The sequence below is a fragment of the Miscanthus floridulus genome, chromosome 3, assembly GCF_019320115.1.
Source record: "Miscanthus floridulus cultivar M001 chromosome 3, ASM1932011v1, whole genome shotgun sequence".
Taxonomy (NCBI): Eukaryota; Viridiplantae; Streptophyta; class Magnoliopsida; order Poales; family Poaceae; genus Miscanthus; species Miscanthus floridulus.
Genome location: NC_089582.1, coordinates 140,358,936 through 140,368,531, shown reverse-complemented (window position 1 = coordinate 140,368,531; position 9,596 = coordinate 140,358,936). Strand labels below are relative to the sequence as shown.

The 9,596-nt window shown below is 42.0% G+C and overlaps 1 protein-coding gene across 1 annotated transcript; it reads right to left on the bottom strand.

Annotated features, from left to right (window-relative positions):
• Positions 1-602: 602 nt before the first annotated feature.
• Positions 603-5,112, bottom strand: LOC136547241 (3-oxoacyl-[acyl-carrier-protein] synthase II, chloroplastic-like). Its single transcript, XM_066539206.1, is given in 14 exon segments — positions 603-800; positions 802-861; positions 993-1,052; positions 1,894-1,974; positions 2,068-2,222; positions 2,298-2,382; positions 2,505-2,573; positions 2,743-2,822; positions 2,916-2,961; positions 3,036-3,131; positions 3,213-3,323; positions 3,436-3,639; positions 3,752-3,957; positions 4,564-5,112. Coding segments are annotated over 14 exon segments (1,491 nt in total). The 5' UTR covers positions 4,745-5,112; the 3' UTR covers positions 603-743.
• Between the last annotated feature and the right edge of the window lie 4,484 nt (positions 5,113-9,596).

Sequence of the window (9,596 nt, the reverse complement as noted above, 5' to 3'; positions counted from 1 at the left end):
ATCTATGTATCTAGAAAAATCAAAATGACTTATAATTTGAAACAAAAGGATATATATTTCCTAAACTTTTTAAGCTAGCCTACATCTAGAAGATTATGTGCGTGTTTATTACTCATTCATATAAGTTTTTATTAATCTTCAAAGTTCAAACGCACTATGCGTACTGCCAGGCTAGCTGTCCTTGCTGCTCCCGGGGGCAAGCTCATCCGCTCGTGGTACACAGATGACTAAAGGCCGAACAGCGTGGCCATTTACAAATCTTTAATAACTCAGTTAGGACAGCAGAAAAGCAAAGCAACCAAAGTGAAAACGTCCAGCGATGTTTACAGTGGAACCAGCAATTCATGGCTAATAACGATATTGTTGACAACATCAATACAACATAAAATCCCATCACCTCCGCAGGGAAGAGGATTAGCTACGGGATTACTCCAAAATCTAGGAAATAGTACTGACAATGGGGCAGGTATATATGGTGAAGGCGAAAACACTGGCCCAGGTACGGTAAGTCCTTTGATAGTTACCATATATTTGCAACTTTGTGATATAGATGAAACATGTAGGGGGGCTGATGTTTTGTTCGCTCAAATGTGTATGGCATAGTATTATACCCTCGGTGTGGACCTCCATATGTAGTATGTGTGGCACGGAGGAAGTTGCAGAGTCCACTTGTCTTCTATGTGGAGTTCCAGATATATGAAGCCATTTGGACGATGATGAAGATGGCAGTTCGTCGGTCATGTTCACTTAAAGGGGGCAAAGAGAATTGATGAGTTGTGCCCACCAAATCCGAATGAGTTTGGATAACGCCACCTTCACTTCACATCTTTCCTTCTGTGATCCTACCAAGACGCCCACATCCTGTATCAAGATCAGCATTAAAATACCATTCAACATATAGATTTTGCTCTTTCATGCATATCTAGCTTATTTAGTAGAAGTGGAAAGAAGATAAAAATGAAATTAAATCATGCATCACTAAAGGAGCTTACCACAGTGTCCTCAGGATTTTCTAAATTCAAATTTGGATGGACCCAACCAGTTCTTATAGCCTGCAATGAACAACGAAGAAGAATTTCCCATGATGAGCCGGTTTTGCATTGAAACTGATAGCAAAACACATGCTCTGGTATGATTTCAATCCATGCTGATTGAAGCCAAAACGCCTGTCCCCCCCCCCCCCCCCCCCCCCCCCCCCCCAAAAAAAAAAAGCCAAAACGCCCAAAGCAGCGAGGGTTGTGGTAAATGTAACAAAGAATGAGATAGTTCATGGCTACATGAGAATGAAACCCAAATGGCAATGTTCATTGCAAAAGAATAACTGGTGTCTGCAATATCATATTGACTATACTTGGTCTACGATAATTGGAGTTTTTATTTTGCGAGGATAATTGGAGTTACATCCAAACAAAAAGTGCCTATTACTCTTCCAGGAAACTGCGTGATGCAAAATCTGTTGCTTGAAGACAAATAAATGAAAGAAAGAAAAAGATATATGTATCTGTAAATAATTTCAGCCAGACGACCACAACATAATCTAGAAAAAAGGCAGATGTAGCTAAATTTCATTTTAGAATAACTTAGCTTCAGTGCCACTATGTTCAGCAAATATTTCAGTGAGACATTGAAGGGTAATACTGTGTGATGTGATTATTTTTCAAAAGAAAAGTAATAGGTTATGTGCTGAATTTTTCAGTTACAGAGTTCATGTCTTCCACTAAATTACTAATTGCACTGGAAATTCACTATATTGGACATACAGAAAGATACATTGAACATGAAGAATTCAATGCTATAAATGCATAGTTCATATTCAGTGAAGTAATTTTTGTATTATTAATAGAATAATGCCAAGTAAATATGTTCCCTGTAAGGGTACTAAGAATTCCTTACTTGTACAGAAGCAACTGCTTCTATTCCACCAGCTGCTCCTATAAGATGCCCGGTCATTGATTTGGTCGAGTTCACCCTCAGCTTCATAACAGAAAAAAAAGGATTTAGATGGTTCACAATATGATGGTTTGCAATATAAATTTGCTGTAGGATTGCTTGCATCAGGTGGCATACTTGAGGGTTCTGGCGAAAACAGCGCACGATAGCCTCGTACTCCTTCAAGTCACCTGCTTGTGTAGACGTTGCATGGGCATTCACGTAGTTGATTTCTTCCCTTGCTACCCCTGCATCAGCTAGTGCCTTTTCGATGCAGAGAGTAATCCCTCTTCCTGATATTTAATTAGTGAAGACAAGTGAGGAAAAGAACAGGAAAGGGCATGGCAGACTCAAGATATACACTTCACCTTCAGGATGTGGCTCAGTCATGTGGTAAGCATCACATGTGAAGCTTCCACCAAGAAATTCAGCATATATTGTTGCACCTCTTTCCTGGAGACGGTGCACAGATCTCAGGAGGCAGTAATGTTTGAACATAATCACAAGCCACTGAACTGGAAACAAGCAGCTGAAAGATCTATAAAGAGGGGCAACTGAAATTGCATGTTTAAAACCTTGGCGTGCTCAAGTTCTTCCAATACAAGGACACCAGCCCCTTCCCCCATAACAAAACCATCACGGCCCTGTAACATAAAGATCAAATATCTCACTCTAGCACAACAAATGGACCAAGCTGGTAAGTTAATTAAACCAACAAGGTGCTGATGTGCTTGTACTAGATGATGATAATAACTTATCCAGCAAAATGCTGTCAATTGTCATAATAGGGGTTGCACAATAAAAGATACTAACCATGTCCCAAGGCCGAGAAGCTTTCGTTGGGTCGCTGTTCCTCTGTGAAAGTGCTCTGCAGGCCACAAAACCTCCCAATCCTGCATGTCATGGTCAAAACACTTGAAACTGCAAAGACCAAGACGAACTGTGGAAAACTGGAGGCAGAAGAACAAGGAATTGGGGCCACAAACCGATTGGGATAAGAGGTGCATCAGAACCACCACAGAGCATAACGTCCTGAAAGATTGTGAATAAGGTCGTAAATAAAAAGTTACTTTTCAAAGAGAACATGGAAGGTTGAAGTTACTTACCACTTCGCCTCTTCTGATGTGGTTTGCTGCATTAAGGATACAGAAGTTACTGGTAGCACAAGCTGTGGAAATAGAATAGTTTGGTCCCATCCATCCCTGTAAGTCACAGAAAGTATGAGCTGTGGTAATCACTGTTATATAAATAGAAAATTACAAAAAAGAATCAGGTCATGTCACCAGATCCATTGCAAGGATTGCAGAGCCCATATTCGTAGTTGCAAAAGGAACACAAAATGGGTTCATTTTCTTGTAAGAGACCCTCAGTGCTTCAATTGCATCATTAAAAACCTGTTTGACAGTCCATCATAACTTGTATCAGGACAAGGGAAACAGGTTCCATGGATAGTTGTAATTCATCGAGATATACAACTAAATATTAGTATACTGTGAGAATACAAACCTTCATGCCGCCCATTGCAGAACCAATGAGAACCCCACACCTGGTTTTGTCCAACTCATTCCTCAGTTCTTCGGTGAGTCCACCATTTTCTAATGCCTTCTTTCCAGCAGTTATTAGATATAGCATAAACTTGTCCATCCGCTTTGCAAGTTTAGGTGCAACCCAACCATCAGTAGAAAAAGATTTTATCTCTCCTGCAATTCTCTGTATTAAAGTCCAAATATCAATCACTGCATGGTAACATTTGACCAAATTGCAAAACCAGCCCAAGCACCACTCCCGGAAAGATTGAAGGAAATCATGTTCTCTGTATTACCGTGGGGAAGTTGGAACAGTCAAACCTCTCAATCTCACTTATTCCGCTAACACCATCAAGAAGATTGTTGTAAAACACGTCAGGATCATGGCCCAATGGTGTCACTACACCCATGCCAGTGACAACCACCCTCCTTTGTTTGATATCGGGTTTCTTCTTTTCAACGACACTTCTTTCAGCTTGTAAGGCAACAGCCATAGCCATTCCTGCAAACCACAACCAATTTGTTGAGACCCTTGTCAGCTTGAGTGACAAACAAAATGCAGCCTGAAGAGGTCTGAACAAACATGCATACTGGACAAAACTAAATAAATTGTTTGCTTGATGCAAGATGGACCATGACAAATGTGACCCCCAACTCTTTGATTTATTTTGAGCGTTTTGGAGTCTTCCAAACACACCCTTAATATTTTATATTAGCAATGAGAAAAACCGATTCTATCTGGATTCTCGAGTCAAACTTGAAAGGAAATGATGTTGAAGACACCAATTCAGCAGCAGCCAGAAGCGAATCTGCGAATGCATCCCAAGCAGAAGCAGGGGAACCTAAAACCCACGCGGACTAAACTACTACTAGTCACTATACAAGATCCTCAGCACAATCCAGAGAATAATCCTCGTCCTGCAGACGCATTACGCACCGCAAACGCAGAGTATGACGCCCGAAACAGGATAAAAATCGCACATTTACCCTGGGCGATACTACCGATGCTGAGAAACTACACTAGGATTCGCACGTATGTGCATGCAAGGATCCAACAAAGCGAACAAAGGACATGAGACAACAAAATGCTGAGTGTATCTCGTCTCACCAGAGCGCGCCAAGCCGCGACGCCGCGCGCCGAGGCGGCGGCGCTGGCCGAGCATGACGCCGCCCCCAGCGCCGCTTCCGGCGGGGCAGCAATGCTTCTGCTTGGACTCTTCGGCGTCGCATGCCGCAGACAAGCACGCGGCGACGAGCCACGTGCAGAGTGGGCCTGCCACGGCCGCCATTGCCCGTCCCCGCGGTTGTGTGGACCGCCGCCCCTCCCGCTCACCGCCTGATGGATCTCTCCCACCGTACGGAGCCGCACGAAGGAGTCGAATTTCGCGGAGTGGGCACCGGGGGCGCGCCCCTGTCCATGAACGGCGGAGGCCAAGGACCTGGGTGGGAGCACGACGAGATGCGGGGGGCGACCGCGCGATGGCTGGCTCGGGGCCGAAGAAACGAACGAGGAGCGGGAATGGAGCACGAGAGGAGGAGGTGCGTCGATCTCACGAGGAAAGGAGGTTGCTTGCGCGCATCGAAGGGGTGTGGGCGGGAGCCGCCATTGGCAGTGCCAAGTGCTCGACGGGGGGAGTGGAGGGACGGGGACGACTGGAGGAGGGAGTTGGGGGAGTTTAATGAGACTTTTCCCTGTGTGCCCTTATAAAAGATCGTAATCTCATGTATGCCCCTGAAAAAATTCAGCGGTCTTCAGCGCCACTACTCCAACTTTTTCGTGTCATCCATGCCACTTCCGTCAGTTTGGGCTCTAACGCCGTTAACCTGCAGGTGTGAAAAGACGAAAATGCCCTTAAGTTCAAATATGTTATTAATTTTTTTTGAGCATCTTAACGACTTCAAATGAAAAAACTCAAAACTAGAAAGTTGTAGATCTCGTCGAGATCTATAATTTTCATATAAATTTTTTTTTCATTTAATTTCGCAAAAAAAATAATATGATTTTTCTAAGATATATTAATCATATCAAATCATATTTTTTTTTGCGAAATTAAATGAAAAAAAATTTATATGAAAATTATAGATCTCGACGAGATCTACAACTTTCTAGTTTTGAGTTTTTTCATTTGAAGTCGTTAAGATGCTCAAAAAAATTAATAACATATTTGAACTTAAGGGCATTTTCGTCTTTTCACACCTGCAGTTTAACGGCGTTAGAGCCCAAACTGACGGAAGTGGCATGGATGACACGAAAAAGTTAGAGTAGTGGCGCTGAAGACCGCTGATTTTTTTCAGGGGCACACAGGGGATTACGATCTTTTATAAGGGCACACAGGGAAAAGTCTCGAGTTTAATATAGGAGGAGGAGAAAATTGGGAGATTTTTGGTGGATTTTGAAAATCTTTTTTTCATGTGTAATATAAATCCTTTTCCACTGTTCCTCTCAACATTTTTGTCCCTTTTGAGCCCTAATTGTTTTTTATACCTAAGATGGGCCCCATTGGATTTGGTGTTGAGGTGTTTAGATTTAGAATCGGAGAGACCAGTTACTCAACTCATCAAGCCAGTGGGGATGGGCTCGTAAAGGTCCGTTCGGCTTGCTAAATTTTAGCTAAAATTGGCTGAAAAACACTGTTCTGACTGAATTGTTGCGAGAGAAAAACACTGTTTCGACTGAAAAAAACAAGTTGAACAAGCTGAATATGGGATAAGCCGAACGGGGCGAAAAAGGAATAATGGGGTTTAGGGGGCTTGAGGGTTTGTTTTCTCTTGACTGAATTTTTTATTTCATTGTCTTCTGGTTTGGGTTTGGTTGGTGAGATTAGAGAGTGGATGTGGGATTGTGGACCGTACATGTGTAGGAGAGAGAAGGGAACCTTTTTGTTTTCTTTTGTTTTATTTAAGTAGTTATTTTGGAGGGAGGGTGACTGAATGAGGACAGTTATTTTGGAATTTGTTACCAAAGCATTTTTGCTAGTCTGACACAAGAGATTTGGGGGTGAGGATGAGATTGGAATTCGAGGCAAGGAAAGTAGAGGCACCAATATGCTTGGGTCACCAGGTGGGACCGCCAAAATAATATATAGTATTTGTTTTTTGACACCAAAAAATTGGAGGTCCATGTACGTGTGTGTGTATATATATATATATATATATATATATATATATATATATATATATATATATATATATATATATATATATATATATATATATATATATATATATAGGGAGAGGCTATTCAGCAGCCGGCTACAAAATAAGTTATTCTGTAGCCACCTCTATTTACCATAATTTTATATACTAATTTACCATAATGTCAATACATATTTACGATAGTTGGGTTACTATAACACATGGGAATATTTACCATAACGTTATAGTAAACCACTTAGTAAGGAGTTACTGTAAATCTCGTAAATTAACATAGTAATTATCGTAACTCAAAGTGGCTACAGAATAAGTTATTCTGCAGCCAGCTATAGGATAGTAGTTCTATATATATATATATATATATATATATATATATATATATATATATATATATATATATATATATATATATGTGTGTGTGTGTGTGTGTGTCCATGTCTGCACCAAATAAAGCTTTTACCTTTATACCTTTGCCGATTTGATATGAATCACCGAGGGCCTGTTTAGTTTTCAAAATTTTTTGCGCAGTACTTATCGCATCGAATTTTGCGGCACATGCATGGAGTACTAAATGTAGATGAAAAAAAACTAATTGCACAGTTGGATGAGAAATCGCGAGACGAAACTTTCGAACCTAATTAGTTCATAATTAGACACTAATTATCAAATACAAACGAAAGTACTACGGTAGCCAAAACGAAAAAAGTCTACTTCACCCCCACTTTTCATACTTGGTCTACTTCAGCCCCAACTATGGAACCGTCTGTTTTACCCCCTGAACTTTCCAAAACCGTCTATTTTATAGTTGGGTAAAACAGACGGTTTCATAGTTAGGGGGTGAAGTAGACTAAGTATAAAAGGTGGGGTGACGTAGACTTTTTCCTGGCCAAAACCTAAAAATTTTTGTATCTAAATGCGCCCTTAACCTTTCGAACGCCAAACTGTACCTGAGGTTGGTTATTACACGTGCTGACGTGCACGCATGTTTCCCTTTCCCTTCATCCTACGTACAGTCGTCAGACACGTTAAAAGTGCTGTATGGCCTAGGCGGCTGCCTGCTACTGGAAATTATAGACTGCAGGTGTGCAAAAGAGCTGTGTAGTTCACTAAATGAAAATCTTTGGATGTCATATTGATGTTTCGGAGATGTTGGAAGAGGTTTTTGGATACTAATAAAAAACTAATTACATAGCTCGCTTGGAAACTGCGAGACGAATTTATTAAGCATAATTAATCTATCATTAGCGCATGTTAGTTACTGTAGCACTTATGACTAATCATGGACTAATTAGTCTTAAAACATTCGTCTCGCGGTTTTCCAATCAAACTGAGCAATTAGTTTTTTTTCGTCTATATTTAATACTTCATGCATATGCCGTAAGATTCGATGTGATAGTTTGGGATAAAAATTTTTGAAAACTAAACCAGATCTAAGTTTCGATGCTAGAGAAGGGGCCAATATAGATTTCATAATAAAGCAGCAGCAATTGGGAGAAACAAAAAGCGAGAGGATCTTCTGCGAACTGATAAATCATACAACCAAACAGAATCTACCTCTGTCTAATTCTGTTGAAGTACCCAGTCATCGTTGCCAAACCCAAGCTGGCAAACTGTTACCGGGGACGGTGATAAATTCATTAATGCACACGACACGATTGTTTTGCTCCGTTGCAAACAGGTGGTACATTGAGCGCGTGTTTAGTTTCAACCCCAAATTTTCAAAAAGTGTTATAGTACCTATCACATCGAATCTTGCGATACGTGCATGGAGCATTAAATGTAGACGAAAAAAAACTAATTACACAGTTTGGTTGAAAATTACGAGACGAATGTTTTGAGCCTAATTAGTCCATGATTGGACACTAATTACCAAATAAAAACGAAAGTGTTACAGTAACTCAAATTCTCCGGTTCAGTGAACTAAACACGCGCTGAGTGAGACACGTTCAAAGTCTAGGCTACGCTACGTACGGTCTTGTCCGTTTGCTGACGGGCTGGACGGCCTGCTAAAGTCGCTGCTGCTCTGTCAGTGTCATGGTCAGTCAATCTCTCATTATATTTGCAATTGTGACTGCGCACGGTGCTTGCCAGAACGTGTGGCGGCTGCTCATCAGCTCTGCGCTGTCACGGCTGTTGCGCTTGCGGCTGCTGCTGTGAGGAGAAATCAGTGTAGAGTTGCTGGCTCACAGCGCTGTAATAACCAGCCAGCGAACATTTGCCAAGTTCACCACTGGTTGATGGCAGAACAATCGAGGTTGCCATCAATGATCAATCAACCGATAGTCCGATACGAGCTAGGCGGCCTCCGTCAGGGGCGCCCCGGCGTTCAATGATCAATCTCCCTATCGCTCGGCACGGGCCTCGGCTTTCTTTCGGCTTACCGGCCTTTGTTGGCCTGTTGGTGAGCCGTCCGCGAACCGGCGAACGCGTACGTCGGCCAGTAGGTACAAAGTCGCAGCCTGTTTGGTTTATGATCATTTACAATAAGCCATAGCCATGTCAGCACCAGCACGTGGGCCAAAGACTTCCGTTGACGTTTGTCCAAGGACAATATCCACATTGAATATCTTCTTCTCCGAGGAAATGCCCTCAGTCAGGGATGAGAGTGAGACGTGTAGTATTTATTTTTTGAAATGAACGGGTCACTACTCACTAGCCACTACTACTCCAGACTCCAATAGTCATCGTAGCAAAATCAACATGGAAGTTCTAGGCATGGAGATGCTCCCTCCCTCCCCTAGCGATGGAGCGTCGCCGCAGGATGTCCTAGGCATGTTGTCTACTTCCTCCAATCTCATGTCGAAGCATGTCCCGAGCACCAACATCCGTCACGGCGTATGCGCGCTGAATACAACTCGTGTATTGCGCGAGTTGCCACTGCCAAGTGATGTGGAGCGACTGTCATAATATTTTTGTATGATTAAATATTTTCACGAGACCGATCGAGGAGATGCTTTAACGAGAGTTTCAAGTACAAAAACTACAATG